The 20265-nt window shown below is 36.7% G+C and overlaps 2 protein-coding genes across 4 annotated transcripts in view; both read left to right on the top strand.

Moving 5' to 3' along the window:
* The window catches only part of SOX2 (SRY-box transcription factor 2), a 727395-nt gene that overhangs the window by 419257 nt on the left and 287873 nt on the right, over window positions 1–20265 (top strand). The gene's annotated exons all lie outside the window — the stretch shown is intronic.
* Window positions 3594–4898, top strand: LOC115853423 (actin-related protein 10-like). The gene is given in 3 exon segments (XM_060297600.2): window positions 3594–4105; window positions 4108–4611; window positions 4614–4898. Coding segments are annotated over 3 exon segments (1251 nt in total). The 5' UTR covers window positions 3594–3609; the 3' UTR covers window positions 4865–4898.

The following is a 20265-nucleotide window of genomic DNA, read 5'->3' as shown; positions in this document are numbered from 1 at the left end:
CCCTCCTGTTTACATCTCCTTCGAGGGAGCGTAGCACATTGCAGTCATGTCAGTTTGTGGTCTTATTTTTCACTCCCCAGCAATGCACATCTTGAGACACTGTGATTAGCATCCCTAATTCCTAAAAATTGACTTGCCTTGTTATAACTAGGGAGCTATCGCCTAAAAATACTTCACCTACTGTTCAGAAGGTGTTCACCTACTGTTCAGCATATTATTTTAGTGCCCTGGGGATAGGAAAAGTTTTCAACATACCAGTGCATGGATTAGTTTTATTTTAAAGTATTTGAAGTGTTTTCGATACCTTAGCTAAGAATGATCCAAGTTCAGTGGCCTACCAAGAGTCTTTAAAAATGTGCTCTGAGTCCTTACCTGACAACCATGTATAAAAATGCCTGCATTCTGTTAGCATATTTGGACATCAAGACCTACCTCCTCTATATGTCAGAGAAATTAAGGTACCTTCTGCATCAACCAAACACAAAGGGTGATTTCTTTGGGATAAATAGCTTTCTCTTTGAATAGGACTTCTGACTGAATCATCTAATCATATGTCTATTGAATAGCATGTGCACTTTTCCTTTTTTCATATCCCTGTCCACTGAGCAAATAAAGGCATTTCTCTTTTTATTAATTGGGGTATTCATAATTGCCTGTATAATTTTTGAGAGATACAAATTTTGTGATTCACTTAGAGTCAGGTTAAAGTTACATCTCTGTGAGACTAAAAGAGCATCATCAAATGATGCTTCAAATGATCTCTATTCACCAGCTTCATTAACCATTGACTGACTTAGCCAGTCAGATCAGTTTATATGTTCAGACACAGTCTGAGTCAAACAGCTACTGTGAATAGGTTTGATTTTTTTTTTCAAACCATTGTATTAACTGACTAAACTAACTGGACTTTTCAGTGGTAATCTGGAGACGGTATATTTTCTGTTTCATGTATAATCCTGTGCAAAGACACCATACATCCAGAGCATATGAAAAATGCATGTACTTTTATTTTTTCATGGTTCTTCACCTGGATAGGAAAGGGTGACATACTGTCCTGTCCCCTCAGTAGCCACAGCATTGATGAGAGCTGGTATCAGAGAGTTTCCATCCTCATTCATGATTGTGACTCCCCTTTCCAAGTCTCATTTTTCAGAGGGAGAAACTGAGACAACTATACTAATAAGTCAAAGAACTTAGTCAAATAGCTGTTTTGCTTCTGTGGGTTCCTAAGGTATTCTCTGACCTTGTTAATGACTGCTCACAGAGCAGATGCACGGGTATTCAACCTAATCCCACAGAGTTATTTGGCCAGTTATTGCTTGAATACCAGGCTACTGTCCCCCTGTTGGTACCTACAACTCTTCGTCATTTCGTGTAGAGTTCATCATCTATGTAAAGCTCTTAAATGATACAGTTAAAGAAGTCAGGTGTCTAGGGTTTAGCATTTCCAAGTCATAGGTTATTACTCTTTCTCTATAGACATGTGACTGGTGCATGTTGATTAGAGAATAGTGAGAAACTAGATAAAACCATGTACTTAAAGTGGCAGTTATTGTGATTACATTACTTGGGGTTTGATTGAAGAAGAAACCTCTTGGTAAGACCCTGAACTGCTGACAAAAATACAGCAATGAAGTCAAAACACTGGCAGCTCACTGCATAAAAGTAAGTAATAATATACAGCAAGGTTTCTCAGCCTCAGAACTATTGACTTTTTAGAATGGGTCATACTTTGTTGTGATGGGCGGATCTGTGCATTATGGAATGTTCAGCAGCATCCCTGTTCCTCTACCCAATAGATGTCAGTAGTTCACCCTCTCCCAATTGTAACAATTAAAAATGTCTCCAGACATTGCCAGTTGTCTTGTGGGGGCAGAATTATCTTCACTTGAGAACCATTGGTATAGAGCTTTCCAATATGAAAAGCACTTTGATCTTCTCAATAATTCTGTTAGAGATTTTCTTAATCCTTATTTTACAAAAGAGGAAGCCGAGGCTCAGAAAAGTAAAGTTACTTGCCTAAAGTCTCACAAGTAGTATGTGATGGAGATGGAATTCAAGCTCAGACAGGTCTTCTGAAGCCATATTGGGTGTTCTCTTTATTACACAAGTAAAAAAAAGATATTGTATCATTCTGAATTGGACTACATCTACTTTCTTCCTCTGTTTCTTCTTCTGTTCTGTTGGGTTTCCTGGGCTTTACATTAATAGAATTGAACCAGAATTATTCTCAATGTCCGAAGGGGCACTTAATGTTCAGTCTTTTAGTAGGACATCAGTTTTGCACTTGGTCTTTAGTCCCAGTAGCCCCAGCATTTGATATGTTGACCAGAGTAAATCAGGTTACTGCTGAGAGCTGTATAACTTTTTTTAGAAATCATCTTAGATTTTAGTAAGATGAAGGAACAGTTTTACTTCAGTAAGGTTGTAGATCTAGATTTCTCTTCAACTTAAACTTTCTTAATGCTTCAAGTCCACATTAACGATTCACTTTCAAAGGTTGGTTGATTTAAAAATGGATTTTTTTATGTCAAAATTTCTGGCCAGTCAAGAAGAGAAAAATTTAAAAAATATCCTCAGGTGCAAATAAAGAAATTCCTTTAAGAACCAACTTCATACTGGTCTGTGTTGGCACACTGAGACATATTCCATGACGACTGAGTACCAAAGCTAGTATTCAAATATTTATGCTTCACCAAAATGAAACCTTTCTCGCAATACCAGAAATAAAATGCAGCACCTCTTTGTCATCAGACAAAATAATTTAGTCAAATAAATAAATGGTCAGTAGCCTCTAAGATTTGTTTAAGTTCAAAGGTTCATTCATGATAGAACCTGTATTTAGGCCTACAGTACGGCAAGACAACACTGTAATAACAGAATTGTGATCTACTCATCGAACATTTCAATAAAGAGACTGAGGAGACTGTTCTGATTTCCTCTGTTAAAAAGGAAGATGGGGCTTCCCTGGTGGCGCCGTGGTTGAGAGTCCGCCTGCCAATGCAGGGGACACGGGTTTGTGCCCCAGTCCGGGAAGATCCCACATGCCGCGGAGCAGCTGGGCCTGTGAGCCATGGCCGCTGAGCCTGCGTGTCTGAAGCCTGTGCTCGGCAACGGGAGAGGCCACAACAGTGAGAGGCCCGCGTACCGCAAAAAAATAAAAAATAAATAAAAAGGAAGATGGATGGTATGAACCTGCCAGTCACACAAAGAAAGCATAGAGCTTCTGCTTTCAGATGCTAGTGGCATTTATAAGGCATATAAGGCATACAGAATAACAGCAGTTTGGTGGTTTCTCAAAATGTTAAACATAGAATTGCTATATGACCCAGCAGTTCCCCTCCTGGATATATATCCAAAAGAACTGAAAACAGCGATTCAAACAAATACTTGTATGCAAAAGTTCATAACAGCATTATTCACAATAGACAAAAGGTGGGAAAAATCCAAGTATCCATCAACAGATGAACGGATAAACAAAACGTGGCATATACAAATAATGGAATATTATTTAGCCATAAAAAAGGAATGATGGGTCCCCCGAGAGCCGAGGGCTGTTGGCAGCCGAGGTCTGTCAGTGCCTGTCTCCTTACTGGCTTGTTTACTACCATGCCGCTGTACGAGGGCCTGGGGAGTGGCAGAGAGAAAACAGCGGTCATGATAGACCTGGGAGAGGCTTTTACCAAGTGTGGATTTGCTGGAGAAACTGGTCCAAGATGCATAATTCCTAGTGTGATAAAAAAAAAAGCTGGCATGCCTAAGCCTATCAAAGTTGTACAATATAATATCAATACAGAAGAATTATATTCCTACCTAAAGGAATTCATCCACATACTGTATTTCAGGCATCTATTGGTGAATCCCAGAGATCGCAGAGTTGTGGTTATTGAGTCGGTATTATGTCCTTCCCACTTCAGAGAGACACTCACTCGTGTTCTTTTCAAGTATTTTGAGGTTCCATCTGTCTTGCTTGCTCCAAGTCATCTAATGGCTCTTCTTAAACTTGGGATAAACTCTGCCATGGTCCTGGATTGTGGATATAGGGAAAGCTTGGTGTTACCTATATATGAAGGAATCCCAGTACTAAATTGTTGGGGAGCACTTCCCCAGGAGGAAAAGCTCTTCACAAGGAGTTGGAAACTCAACTATTGGAACAATGTACTGTTGACACAGGGGCTGCTAAAGAACAGAGCCTTCCCTCTGTGATGGGTTCAATTCAAGAAGGTATCTTGGAGGACATTAAAGTGCACACTTGCTTTGTTAGTGATCTGAAGCATGGACTAAAAATCCAAGCAGCAAAATTTAATATTGATGGGAATACTGAGAGTCCCTCACCACCCCCAAATGTTGACTACCCATTAGATGGAGAGAAGATTTTACATGTCCTTGGATCAATCAGAGATTCGGTTGTGGAAATCCTTTTTGAGCAAGATAATGAAGAGAAATCAGTTGCCACTTTAATATTGGATTCCCTTATGCAGTGCCCAATAGACACTAGGAAGCAACTAGCAGAGAATTTGGTAGTCATAGGTGGCACGTCTATGTTGCCAGGATTCCTCCACAGACTACTTGCAGAAATAAGGTATTTGGTAGAAAAACCAAAATATAAAAAACACTTAGCACCAAGACATTCTGAATGCATACTCCACCTGCAAAGACTAATTGTGTAGCCTGGTTGGGAGGAGCTATTTTTGGAGCACTGCAAGACATACTTGGGAGCTGTTCACTCTCAAAGGAGTATTATAACAAGACAGGCCATATACCTGATCGGTGTTCTCTTAATAACCCACCTTTGGAAATGATGTTTGATGTCGGGAAGGCTCAACCACCTGTGATGAAGAGAGCATTTTCCACTGAGAAATGAAAGTTTGATTAAAGTTCAACTTTGCTTCATTTCAAACATCTCATCAATTACAAGCAAACGGTAGAAAGTATATACGATGGTATTAGAGACAACTTTAGTAGAAGTGAAAGCGTTTCTGTAATTATACTTCACATTAGTATTTAACCATTTTGCCTTTGGTGTAATGGTAGAATGGTAGCTGATGCTTACTGAAATCAGTTGTATTTATATCAATAAAATATAGAAAAGCAGTTAATTTTGGAAGTTTGTAACATAGTTCATTTTTCAAAAAGAATAAAAACATTGTCCCTCCACAATTCACATAATCTGTCCTGGGCACAGGAGACTTCATTAATTTCATTGTGTTCAACAATTATTGTATTTAAAGAATAATGTAACCATTTTCAGTTATTTCAAATATTAACATGGGTCTATGTCTTAAAATCCTTTTGTTTTGATGTTTGTGTCCATGTTATAATAATGCTACTTTTGGGCTGAGAATGTTGGGTAGCATAGTTAAGCATTTGGTAAGGAAAATGGGGAAATGTTCACTTTTTAACTTTAAAAGACCTATAATAACAAACCAAAAATTAAGAAAATGAGAATAGGAACATACATATCGATAATTACCTTAAACGTAAATGGATTAATTGCTCCCACCAAAAGACACAGACTGGCTGAATGGATACAAAAACAAGACCCATATATATGCTGTCTACAAGAGACCCACTTCAGACCTAGAGGCACATACAGACTGAAAGTGAGGGGATGGAAAAAGATATTCCATGCAAATGGAAACCAAAAGAAAGCTGGAGTAGCAATTCTCATATCAGACAAAATAGACTTTAAAACAAAGACTATTAGAAGAGACAAAGAATGACACTACATAATGATCAAGGGATCTATCCAAGAAGAAGATATAACAATTGTAAATATTTATGCACCCAACATAGGAGCACCTCAATACATAAGGCAAATACTAACAGCCATAAAAGGGGAAATTGACAGTAACACATTCATAGTAGGGGACTTTAACACCCCACTTTCACCAGTGGACAGATAATCCAAAATGAAAATACATAAGGAAACACAAGCTTTAAATGATACATTAAACAAGATGGACTTAATTGATATTTATAGGACATTCCATCCAAAAACAACAGGATACACTTTTTTCTCAAGTGTTCATGGAACATTCCCCAGGATAGATCATATCCTGGGTCACAAATCAAGCCTTGGTACATTTAAGAAAATTGAAATTGTATCAAGTATCTTTTCCGACCATATACTATGAGACTAGATATCAATTACAGGAAAAGATCTGTAAAAAATAGAAACACGTGGAGACTAAACAATACACTACTTAATAACGAAGTGATCACTGAAGAAATCAAAGAGGAAATCAAAAAATACCTAGAAACAAATGACAATGGGAGACACGATGACCCAAAACCTATGGGATGCAGCAAAAGCAGTTCTAAGAGGGAAGTTTATAGCAATACAATCCTACCTTAAGAAACAGGAAACATCTCGAATAAACATCCTAACCTTGCACCTAAAGCAATTAGAGAAAGAAGAACCAAAAAACCCCAAAGTCAGCAGGAAAGAAATCATAAAGATCAGATCAGAAATAAATGAAAAAGAAATGAAGGAAACGATAGCAAAGATCAATAAAACTAAAAGCTGGTTCCTTGAGAACATAAACAAAATTGATAAACCATTAGCCAGACTCATCAAGAAAAAAAGGGAGAAGACTCAAATCAATAGAATTAGAAATGAAAAAGAAGTAACAACTGACACTGCAGAAATACAAAAGATCATGAGAGATTACTACAAGCAACTCTATGCCAATAAATTGGACAACCTGGAAGAAATGGACAAATTCTTAGAAATGCACAACCTGCCAAGACTGAATCAGGAAGAAACAGAAAATATGAACAGACCAATCACAAGCACTGAAATTAGAAATGTGATTAAAAATCTTCCAACAACAAAAGCCCAGGACCAGATGGCTTCACAGGTGAATTCTATCAAACATTTAGAGAAGAGCTAACACCTATCCTTCTCAAACTCTTCCAAAATATAGCAGAGGGAGGAACACTCTCAAACTCATTCTGTGAGGCCACCATCACCCTGATAGAAAAACCAGACAAGGATGTCACAAAGAAAGAAAACTACAGGCCAATATCACTGATGAACATAGATGCAAAACTCCTCAACAAAATTCTAGCAAACAGAATCCAATAGCACATTAAACGGATCATACATCATGATCAAGTGGGGTTTATTCCAGGAATGCAAGGATTCTTCAATATATGCAAATCAATCAATGTGATACACCATATTAACAAATTGAAGGAGAAAAACCATATGGTCATCTCAATAGATGCAGAGAAAGCTTTCAACAAAATTCAACACCCATTTATGATAAAAACCCTGCAGGAAGTAGGCATAGAGGGAACTTTCCTCAACATAATAAAGGCCATATATGACAAACCCACAGCCAACATCGTCCTCAATGGTGAAAAACTGAAAGCATTTCCGCTAAGATCAGGAACAAGACAAGGTTGCCCACTCTCACCATTCTTATTCAACATAGTTTTGGAAGTCTTAGCCACAGCAATCAGAGAAGAAAAGGAAATAAAAGGAATCCAAATCAGAAAAGAAGAAGTAAAGCTATCACTGTTTGCAGATGACATGATACTGTACATAGAGAATCCCAAGGATGCTACCAGAAAACTACTAGAGCTAACCAATGAATTTGGTAAAGTAGCAGGATACAAAATTAATGCACAGAAATCTCTGGCATTCCTATACACTAATGACGAAAAATCTGAAACTGAAATCAAGAAAACACTCCCATTTACCATTGCAACAAAAAGAATAAAATATCTAGGAATAAACCTACCTAAGGAGACAAAAGACCTGTATGCAGAAAATTATAAGACGATGATGAAAGAAATTGAACATGATACAAATAGATGGAGAGATATACCGTGTTCTTGGATTGGAAGAATCAACATTGTGAAAATGACTCTACTACCCAAAGCAATCTATAGATTCAATGCAATCCCTATCAAACTACCACTGCCATTTTTCACAGAACTAGAACAAAAAATTTCACAATTTGTATGGAAACACAAAAGACCCCGAACAGCCAAAGCAATCTTGAGAACGAAAAACGGAGCTGGAGGAATCAGGCTCTCTGACTTCAGACTCTACTACAAAGCTACAGTAATCAAGACAGTATGGTACTGGCACAAAAACAGAAAGATAGATCAATGGAACAGGATAGAAAGCCCAGAGATAAACCCACGCACATATGGTCACCTTATCTTTGATAAAGGAGGCAGGAATGTACAGTGGAGAAAGGACAGCCTCTTCGGTAAGTGGTGCTGGGAAAAGTGGACAGGTACATGTAAAAGTATGAGATTAGATCACTCCCTAACACCATACACAAAAATAAGCTCAAAATGGATGAAAGACCTAAATGTAAGGCTAGAAACTATCAAACTCTTAGAGGAAAACATAGGTAGAACAGTCTATGACATAAATCACAGCAAGATCGTTTTTGACCCACCTCCTAGAGAAATGGAAATAAAAACAAAAATAAACAAATGGGACCTAGTGAAACTTCAAAGCTTTTGCACAGCAAAGGAAACCATAAACAAGACCAAAAGACAACCCTCAGAATGGGAGAAAATATTTGCAAATGAAGCAACTGACAAAGGATTAATCTCCAAAATTTATAAGCAGCTCATGCAGCTCAATAACAAAAAAACAAACAACCCAATACAAAAATGGGCAGAAATCCTAAATAGACATTTCTCCAAAGAAGATATACAGACTGCCAACGAACACATGAAAGAATGCTCTACATCATTAATCAGTAGAGAAATGCAAATCAAAACTACAATGAGATATCATCTCACACTAGTCAGAATGGCCATCATCAAAAAATCTAGTAACAATAAATGCTGGAGAGGGTGTGGAGAAAAGGGAGCCCTCCTACACTGTTGGTGGGAATGTAAATTGGTACAGCCTCTATAGAGAACAGTATGGAGATTCCTTAAACAACTAAAAATAGAGATACCATACGACGCAGCAATCCTACTCCTGGGCATATATCCAGAGAAAACCATAATTCAAAATGATACGTGCACCCCAATGTTCATTGCAGCACTGTTTACAATAGCCAGGATATGGAAGCAACCTAGATGCCCATCGGCAGAGGAATGGATAAAGAAGATGTGGTACATAAATAGAAAAAAAAGAAAAAAGGAATGATGTTCTGATACATGCTAGAACATGAATATATCTTAGAAACATGCTTAGTGAAAATAAGCCAGACACCAAAAGGCAAATATTGTTTGATTCCTTGCATATATAGAAGTGTCTGGAATAGGTAAATTCATAGAGACAGAAAGTAGATTAGAGGTTACCAGGGACTAGGGGAGGAAAGAAGGGGGGCTTATTTCTTAATGGGTACAAAGTTTATGTTTGGGATGATGAAAAACTTTTGGAACTAGGTAGTAGTGATGGTTGCACAACGTTCTGAATATAATTAATGCCAATGAATGCCACTTAAACATGGTGAACATGGCAAATTTTATGTATATTTACCACAAAAAAAACTAAAGGAAATATTTTCTTATGTGATGGATTAAAGGCTGAAATCCCTAGTGCACAAACTGATTTGAAAACCATAAGGAGGGGCTTCCCTGGTGGCACAGTGGTTGGGAGTCCGCCTGCTGATGCAGGGAACGTGGGTTCGTGCCCCGGTTCGGGAAGATCCCACATGCTGCGGAGCGGCTACGCCCATGAGCCATGGCCGCTGAGCCTGCGCGTCTGGAGCCTGTGCTCTGCAACGGGAGAGGCCACAACAGTGAGAGGCCCACGTACCACCAAAAAAAAAAAAAAAAAAAACCATAAGCAATAGCTCAATATCTCATCAAAAAATGGACAAAGGAAACAAATAGGCAATTTACAGAAGAAATCTTAATGACCAATAAATATATAAAAATATGGCAATATGATCATACTTGCTTGCAATAAAATAAAGAAAAATAAGATGTAAGTGGGGTGTACAAGTCCCCAACAATATTGTATTGCTGTCAATTTCTCCTATGAAAAAAAGGAGGTAGTGGGCACTATGAAATCAAAAGATACAGAGTGGATGAGTGGATTAAAAAACAGGGCCCAGCTATATGCTGCCTACAAGAGACTCACTTCAGAAGTAAGGACACATAGAGACTGAAAAATGAAGGGATGGAAAAAGATACTCTGTGCAAATGGAAACAAAACGAAAGCTGGTTTAGTCATCTCATATCAGGCAAAATAGACCTTAAAACAAAGATTATAATGAAAAACAAAGAAGGGTGTTACCTAATGATAAAGGAGTCAATCCATCAAGATATAACATTTATAAATATATATGCACCCAACTTAGGAACACCAAAAAATATAAAACAAATATTAAAAGACCTAAAGGGAGAAATTGACAGCAATACAATATTGCTGGGGACTTGTACACCCCACTTACATCAATGGCTAGATCATCCATACAGAAAATCAATAAGGACACATCAGCCTTAACTGATAGCACCTTAAATGACATGTTAGACCAAATAAACTTAAGAGATATATACAGAATATTTCATCCAAAAGCGGCAGAATACACATTCTTCTCAAATGTACATGGAACATTCTCTGGGATAGAGCATAAGATAGGCCACGAAAGTCTCAATAAATTTTATTTTATTTTTTAAATATTTATTTGGTTGCACCAGGTCTTAGTTGTGGCAGGCAGGCTCCTTAGTTGTGGCTTGCGGGCTCCTTAGTTGTGGCTCGCCAGCTCCTTAGTTGCGGCATGCAGGCTCCTTAGTCGTGGCATGCGAACTCTTAGTTGTTGCATGCATGTGGGATCTAGTTCCCTGACCAGGGATTGAACCCAGGCCCCCTGTATTGGGAGCATGGAATCTTATCCACTGTACCACCAGGGAAGTCCCTCAATAAATTTTAAAAGACTGAAATTCTATCAAGCATCACCTCTAAACCACAATGGTATGAAACTAGATATCAATTACAAAAATAAAACTGGAAAAATCACAAATGTGTGGAGATTAAACAACATGCTACTAAATAAGCAATGTATCATTAAAGAATCCAAAAAGAAATTTTAAAATACAGATAGACAAATGAAGACAGAAATAAAATATACCAAAGTTGATGGGATGCAGCAAAAGTGGTTCTAAAAAGGAAGTGTATATCAATACAGGCCTAACTCAAGAAACAAGAAAAATCTCAAACAATCTAACTTCACACCTAGAGGTACTAGAAAAAGAAGAACAAATGAAGTCCAAAATTAGTGGAAGAAAGGGAATGCTAAAGATCAGAGTAGAAAAAATGAAATAGAGACTAAAAAAGGAAGAGAAAAGATCAAAGAAACTATGCTGGTTCTTTGAAAAGATAAACCAAAGTGACCAACCTTAGCGATACTGACCAAAATAAAAAGAGGGCTCAAGTAAACAAAATAAGAAAGGAAAGAGAAGTTACAACTGATACCAAAGAAATATGAAGGATCATGAGACTACTGTGAACAATCTTATGCCAACAAATTGGACAACCTAGAATAAAAATCGATAAATTTCTTGAAACATACAATCTTCCAAGACTGAATCATAAAAAAAAAATAGAAAATCTGAATAGACTGACTACTAGTAAAAAGATTGAATCAGTACTCAAAAACCCTCCAACAACCAAAAGTCCAGGACCAGACGGTTTCACTGCTGAATTCTACCAAACACTCCAAGAAGACTTACTACCTGTCCTTCAAAAACTGTTCCAAAAGTTTAAAGAGGAAGGAACACTTCCAAACTTCTTTTATAAGGCCAGTATTATTCTGATACTAAAACCAGACAATGACACCACAAAAAAAGAAAATCACAGGTCAATATCCATAATGAACATAGATACAAAAATCCTCAACAAAAAATTAACTTACCAAATTCAATAATACATTAGGACATATATCGTGATCAAGTAGGATTTATTCCAGGGTAGCAAGTATGGTTCAGTATCCACAAATCAATCAACATGATAAACCACATTAACAAAATAAAGGATAAAAATCATTTGATTATCTCAATAGATGCAGAAAAGCATTTGACAAAATTCAGCATCTGTCTATGATAAAAACTCTTAACAAAGTATATACACAGGGAACATACTTCAGGTAATAAAGGCCATATATGAGAAACCCACAGGTAACATCATGTGAAAAGCTGAAGCCTCTTCCTCTGAGATTAGGCACAAAACAGGATGCCCAGTATTGTTACTTTTATTAAACATTGTATTGGCACAGCAATTAGGAAAAAGAAATATAGTGAAATTGGAAAGAAAGAAGTAAAACTGTCACTATTTGCAAATGACAAGATACTTTATATAGAATACTCTAAAGACTCCACCAAAAAACTGTTAGAACTAATAAACAAATTCAGTAATGTTGCAGGATACAAAATCAATATACAAAAATTTGTTGCATTTTTGTACACTAACAATGAACTATCCAAAAGAAAAATTAAGAAAATCATCCCATTTACAATTGCATCAGAAAGAATAAAATGCCTAGAAATAAATTTAACCAATGATATGAAAGACTTGTACACTGAAAACTATAAGACACTGATGAAATTGAAGAAGAGGTACAGCTTCAAGTGAAGTGACACTGAGATGAAACAAACAGAAAATTGTGGAGGTTTTGTTGGGAGGAAGGTGGAATCAAGATGGTGGAGTAGGAAGACCCTGAGTTCACCTTCCCCCACAAACACATCAAACTATATAGAGAGCAGTTCTCTCTGAGAATGACAGGAAGACTAGCAGAACAGCTCTACAACCAAGATTATAAAGAAAGAACCACATGGAGTCTGGTAGGAGAGGAGGAGTGATCTAGTCAAGACACACAACCCTGGTGGGTGACCCAGAAAAGGAGGGGGATACCACAGTCTCTGGGATCCTCCCGAGGGGTGAGGGGCTCAAGCCCCATATTGGGTACCTCGGTCATGGAATCCAGCACTGGGAAGATTAGCCCCCTTTGCTGATTCGAAAACCAGTGGAGCTTACCAGAGGGCTATGGGAAATTGAGACTCTGGTCTTCAAAAGCACACACACAGAATTGCTTGCTCCCAGTCCAGTGCAGAGGCAGCAGACTGAAAACTGCCTAGTGCCCTGGCCAGCTTCCAGGACCACCCCAACATCCCTCCCTCACCTCCTCAGCCTGCACTGGGCTCCTGCTCTTGCACTTTTGCTCCACTCTACTCCCAGCCAGGTGGAGAACACCATGGCATACACTAGGGAGAAGCAAAACTAGCTCAGAACTGTGGCTCCAGCCCCATGGGCCCTGGCCCCGCCCCCAACCAACATAGAGATCACCACCACCCTGGAAAGAAGGCCAACTCCCCGAGGGCTCCTGATATAGCCCCTCAGGCCCCATCCATGCCCCCAACAGGGTAGCAAATATCATCTTGCCTGGGAGAAGCCCTGGCTTGTACCAGGCTCCAGTTCTAGCCTCTCTGACTCCAGCCCTATCCTCCAACAAGGTGACATCCACCAGCACGCCCTGAGAGAAGAATAGAGGGACACAGTGGGAACTTCAGCAAAGAACTAGAAAATATAAAAAAAGAACCAATCAGAACTGAGAATATAATAACTGAAATGAAGAATACACTGGAAGGAATTAACAGCAGATTAGGTGACATGGAAGACTGCATAAGCTACCTGTAAGAAAGAATAGTGGAAATCACTCAATCAGAACACTAAAAAAGTAATAAGGATAGTTTAAGGGACCTCTGGGACAACATCAAGCATACTAACATTCAAATTATAGGGGTCCCAGAAGGACAAGAAAGAGAGAAAGGGCCAGAAAAATGTATTTGATGAAATTATGACTGAAAACATTCTTAATCTGAAGACAGAAATAGATATCCAGGTACAGGAATCACAGAGAGTCCCAAACAAGATGAACCCAAAGAGACCCATACCAAGACATATCATAATTAAAGTGGCAAAAGTTAAAAATAAAGTGAGAATTCTAAAGGCAGCAAGAGAAAAACAAAGAGTCACATATAAGGGAACCCCCATAAGGCTATCAAGTGATTTTTTTCTGTAGAAATTTTTCAGGTCAGAAGGGAGTGGCAAGATAAATTTAAACTGCTAAAAGGAAAAAACTTACAACCAAGGATACTCTACCCAGCAAGGCTATCATTCAGTTTGAAGGAGAAATGAGAAGCACAGTCTGTTCAGATTTTCTATTTATTCCAGATTCAGTCTTGGAAGACTGTGTGTTTCTAGGAATTTATCCATTTCTTCTAGTTGTCCAATTGTTGCCATATAGCTCTTCATAATATTCTCTTATGGTTGTTTGTATTTCTGTGATATTGATTGTAATGGCTCTTTCATTTTTAATTGTGTTTACTTGGGCCTTCTATTTTTCTTGATGAGTCTGGCTAAAGTTTTATCATTTCAAAAAACCAGCTCTTAGGATTTTCATTGATCTTTTCTATTGTTTTTTTTAAATCTCTATTTTATTTCCACTCTGATATTTATTATTTCCTTCCTTCTGCTGATTTTAGGCTTTGCTCTTTTTCTGATTCCCTTAAATGTAAAGTTAGGTTGTCTATTTGAGATTTTTCTTGTTTCTTGAGGTAGATCTGTACCACTATAAATTTCCCTGTTGGAACTGCTTTTGCTATGTCTGAGGGATTTTGGAAAGTTATGTTTCTATTTTCATTTGTCTCAAAGTATTTTTTCATTTCCTCTTTTATTTCTTCATTGATCCATTGGTTTTTAAGTAGCATGTTGTTTGGTCTCCACGGGTTTGTGTTTTTCCATTTTTCTTCCTGTAATTGATTTCTAGTTTCACACTATTGTGGTCAGAAAAGATGCTTGATATAATTCAATCTTCTTAAATTTGTTAAGACTTGTTTTGTGGCCTAGCATGTGATCTATTCTGGATAAGGTTCCATGTGCACGTGAAAATAATGTGTAATCTGCTATTTTTGGATGGAATGTTTTATAGCTATCCTAAGTCCATCTGGTTTAATGTGTCCACTATTTTCTTATCAATTTTCTGTCTTGATCTATCCATTGATTTAAGTGGTGTATTATTATTGTATTACTGTCAATTTCTCCCATTATGTCTGTTAATATTTGCTTTATATATTTAGGTGCTCCCATATTACGTGCATATGTTTCTTGAATGTTATATCCTCCGCTTGGATTGATCCCTTTATCATTATATAAAGTCCTTCTTTGTCTTTTGTTGTAGCCTTTGTTTTAAATTCTATTTTGTCTGATATGAGTACTGCTATCCCCAGCTTTTTTTCTCTTTTCATTTACATGGAATATCTTTTTCCATTCCTTCAGTCTGTGTGTGTCTTTAGCTCTGGGTTGAGTTTCGAGGTAAGCAGCATATAGATGAGTCTTTTTTTTTTATCCATACATCAGCATACTTAATAATGAAAAGCTGAAAGATTTTCCTCTAAGATCAGGAACAAGGCAAGGATGCCCATCTCACTACTTTTATTCAAGATAGTATTGGAAGTCCTAGCCACAGCAATCAGACAAGAAAAAGAAATAAAAGACATCCAAATTAGAAAGAAAGAAGTAAAACTGTCACTATTTGAAGATAACATGATACTATATATATAGGAAACCCTAAAGACTCTACCAAAAACTACTAGAACTAATAAATGAATTCAGTAAAGTTTCAGGATACAAAATTAATATACAAAAATCTATTGCATTTCTATATACCAATAATGTACTATCAGAAAGTGAAATTAAGAAAACAAGCCCATTTACCATTACACCAAAAATAATAAAATTTCTAGGAATAAATTTAGCCAGGGAAGTGAAAGACTTGTACTCTGAAGACTATAGGACATGATGAAAGAAATTGAAGACAAAACAAAAAATTGAAGATATTCTGGGCTCATGGATTTATGAATTAATATTGTTAAAATGTCAGTACTACCCAAACTAATCTACAGATTCAGTGCAATCCCTTTGAAAAGTCCATTGGCATTTTTAACAGAACTAGAAGAAATAAGTCTAAAATGTGTATGGAATCACAAAAATCCCCAAATAGCCAAAGCAATCTTGAGAAAGAAGAACAGAGCTGGAGGCATCATGCTCCTTGATTTTAAGTATACTACAAAGCTGTAGTAATCAAAGAGTATGTTACTGGCACAAAAACAGACACAATAGAGCAGAATAGAGAGCTCAGAAATAAACCCATGCACATATGGTCAATTCATCTATGACAAAAGTAACAAGAATGAAGAATGGGGAAAAGACAGTCTCTTCAATAAGTGGCATTGGAAAAATTGGACAGCTACATGTAAAAGAATAAAATTGACCATTTTCTCACACTATATACAAAAATAAACTCAAAATGGGATAAAGATTAAATACAAGACCTGAAACCACAAAACCCCTAGGAGAAAACATAGGCTGTATGCTCTTTGAAATCAATCTTAGCAATATTTTTTTGGATATGACTTTTCTTGCAAGGGCAACAAAAGTAAAAATAAGTAAATGGGGACACAAACTAAAAAGCTGTTGCACAGTGAAGGAAACCATTACTAAAACGAAAAGGCAGCCTACTGAATGGGAGAAGATATTTGCAAATGATATATCTGATAAGGAATTAATATGCAAAACATACAAAGAATTCATACAACTAAACATTAAAAAAAACACACACACAAACAACCCAATTTAAAAATGGGTAGAGGACCTGAATAGGCATCTTTCCAAAGAAGACATCCAGATGGCCAACAGACACATGAAAAGATGCTCAATATCACTAATGATGAGGGAAATACAAATCAAAAACACAATGAGATATCAACTCACACCTGTCAGAATGACTATTGTCAAAGAGATAAGAAATAACAAGTGTTAGGACGTAGAGAAAAGGGAATCCCAGTACACTCTTGGTGGGAATGTATATTGGTGCAGCCACTGTGGAAAAGAGTATGGATGTTCCCCAAAAAGTTAAAAATAGACCTACCATACTATCTAGCAATTCCACTCCTGTATATTTATCTGTAGAAAATGGAAACACTATTTTGAAACAGTATATGCACCCTAGTGTTCATAGGAACATTATTTACAGCGGCCAAGATATGGAAGCAACCTAAGTGTTCATCAACAGATGAATAGATAAAGAAGATGTGGCATGTATATAGAGTAGAATATTACTCAGCCAAAATTTCATCCTTTTTTATGGCTGAGTATGGTTAGCAGGGAAGAGAAGGCTGGGGTGAGAGGCAAAATAGATGAAAGAGATTAAGAGGTATAAAATACTAGGTATAAAATAAATAAGTTACAAGGATGTAATGTTCATCACAGGGAATATAGTCAATATTTTATAATTTTATATGGAATATAATCTGTAAAAATATTAAATTATTATGTTTTAACACTTGAAACTAATATAATATTGTAAGTCAACCATACTTCAGTTTAAAAATTATCACAGGGGAGTTCCCTTGTGGTCCAGTGGTTAGAACTTGGCACTTCTGCTGCCGTGGCCCCCAGTTCAATCCCTGGTCGGGGAACTAAGATCCCACAAGCCACACAATGTAGCCAAAAAAAAAAAAAAAAAAAAATTATCACAGGGAAAAAGTTGGAAAAACAATTGAAGAAGACACAAATAAACTGAAAAACATTCCATGCTCATGGATTAGAAAAATTGATATTGTTAAAATGTCCATACTTCCAATGGCATTTTTCACAGAAATAGAACAAACAATTCTAACATTTGTGTGAAATCACAAAAGATCCTGAATAGCCAAAGAAATCTTGAAAAAGAAGAAAAAGCTGGAGACATCATGCTCCATGATTTCAAACTATATTACAAAGTTGTAGTAATCAAAACAGTATGGTAGTGGCATTAAAAAAAGAAACATAGATCAATGGAACAGAACAGAGAGCCTAGAAATATAGCCACACACATATGCTCAATTATTTACAACAGAGGAGGCAAGAATATACAATGGGAAAAGGACAGTCTCTTCAATAAATGATGTTGGTAAATAGTATAGCCACATGCAAAAGAATGAAATAGACTACTATCTTACACTAAGCACAAAAATTAACTCAAATGGATTAAAGACTTGAATCTAAGGCCTGAAACCATAAAATTCCTATAAGAAAACATTGGCCTTGAACTCCTTGACTTCAGTCTTTGTGATGATTCCTTGGATCTAACTCCATAGGCAAGGGCAACAGGCAGTAAAATAAACAAATGGGACTACCTTAAACTAAAAAGCTTCTGTAGAGTGAAAGAAAGTGTCAACAAAATGAAAAGGCAACCTACTGAATGGAAGAGGATGTTTGCAAATCATATATCCAATGAGGGGTTAATATCTAAAAATATACAAAGAACTCATACAACTCAGTAACAAAAAGCAAACAACCCAATTAAAAAATGGGCAGAGGATTTGTAGACATTTTTCCAAAGAAGACATACAAATGGCCCAACAGGCACATGAAAAGATGCTCAACATTACTAATCATCAGAGAAATGCCAATCAAAATCACAATGAGATAGCACCTGACACCTATTAGAATGGCTATTATCAAAAAGACAAGAAATAATGTGTTGCTGAGAATGTGGAAAAAAGAGGACCATTGTGCACTGTTGGTGAGAATGTAAATTGGTATAGCTCTAGTAAAACAGTTTGAAGTTTCCTCAAAAACTAAAAATTGAACTATACTATATGATCCAGCAATTTCAGTTCTGGGTATTCAAAAAGATATTTTCACCCCTAAGTTCATTGCAGCATTATTCACAATAGTCAAGATATGAAAACAACCTGTGTCCCATCTATGGATGATTGGATAAAGAAGATGTGGCATATATATACATACAATGGAATACCACTCAGCCATAATAAAGAATGAGATCTTGCAATTTGCGGCAACATGGATGGACCTTGAGTGTGTTATGCTAAGTGAGTATAAATATAAATAAATCAGGCAGAGTAAGGCAAATAGTGTGTGATTTTACTTATATGTGGAAAATGAAAAACAAAACAAATGAAGAAAACAAAATAAAACTCGATACAGAAAACAGCATAGTGGTTGCCAGAAGGTAGGACAGTTGGAGGTGGGGCTGGGGAGAATTGGTAACAGAGGTACAGTCTTTCATTCATAAAATAATAATGTCATAGGGATGTAATGTACAGCATGGTGACCATAGTCAATAATATTATATTGCATATTTTATAACTTTGTATGGTTTCAGAGGGTAACTTACCTGTGATCATTTCACAGTATATACAAATATGGAAACATTATGTTGTATACATGAAACTAATGTTTTATGTCAATTATACTTTAATTTTTTTAAAAAAAAGATACCATAGGAAGGACTATTTCTTCTCTTTTGTATCTTCTACAATAATCTAATAAAGAGATAGGCAAATGGTGATATTTCTTTACAGGAGAACTTTGCACTATGTTTGTGATTAAATCAATCACATTTATTCCTTAGGTTAAAATAATGTGCAAATCACATTTATTTCTCTTTACTGTCTTTCAGTTCACGAACTGAATGTGATAATTTCACTGTTTCAGAGGATAAAATAGCCCAAGACTCATAGAAGAAATTTAGAAGAATTAGAGTTACTTACAAAAAAAAAAAAAGACTGGGGTCAGGGGTAATGACAATACACTTTTAAAATTCAACAAGGCAGAATCACTAATCTTCAATGAGGTCAGGTTGAGGAGAGAAGAAAAATGTGGTTTAGAAAAGAACACTTTGGAAGAGGATGAATGATTTAAGCACTGAGTTGGGTTCCTCTCGGTGACAATAATGCATCCTTTCTTGGAATTTTTAACAAAAGCAACTTGAGCAGGGCAGAGACAGGGTCTTTTATTTTTGCATCAGCAGTGGCTAGATGTACTGCAACCCAACGGGGATGAGGGAGGACAGTGGGTCCCCAGGCCCTGTGCTCACCAAAGGCCTCCTGTAGGCTAATATGTTTCATCACAGAGATATCCAGACAGGTCAGAGAGAAGGAAACTATATTGCCCTGGTACCAGTCATGCCACCTGGAGTGCACTGCAAATTGACAGTTTTATAAATATAATTTTTATATTGACAATCATATAACATTGTATTTTGTGTGTGTTTATAGCACTAATGTGTTAGGCATTAGTGCTATAAATATAGCATTTTACATGCTATATTTTAAATGGAAAACACCCTTGGTTACTCTGCTTTAAAGCATTTTAACAAACCAGGAGTTTCAAAATATGAAAGGGCCTGGGCTGTGTCTGATCTCTGAGAGGCATTTATCATGGATTAACAAATTAGAAATGCTGAAAACCCCCTTACAGAGTTTGTTGAT

Source organism: Globicephala melas, chromosome 4, assembly GCF_963455315.2.
Source record: "Globicephala melas chromosome 4, mGloMel1.2, whole genome shotgun sequence".
In the NCBI taxonomy this organism is placed as follows: Eukaryota; Metazoa; Chordata; class Mammalia; order Artiodactyla; family Delphinidae; genus Globicephala; species Globicephala melas.
Note: the sequence above shows the minus strand (reverse complement) of the source record. Positions and strands in the feature narration are given on the sequence as shown.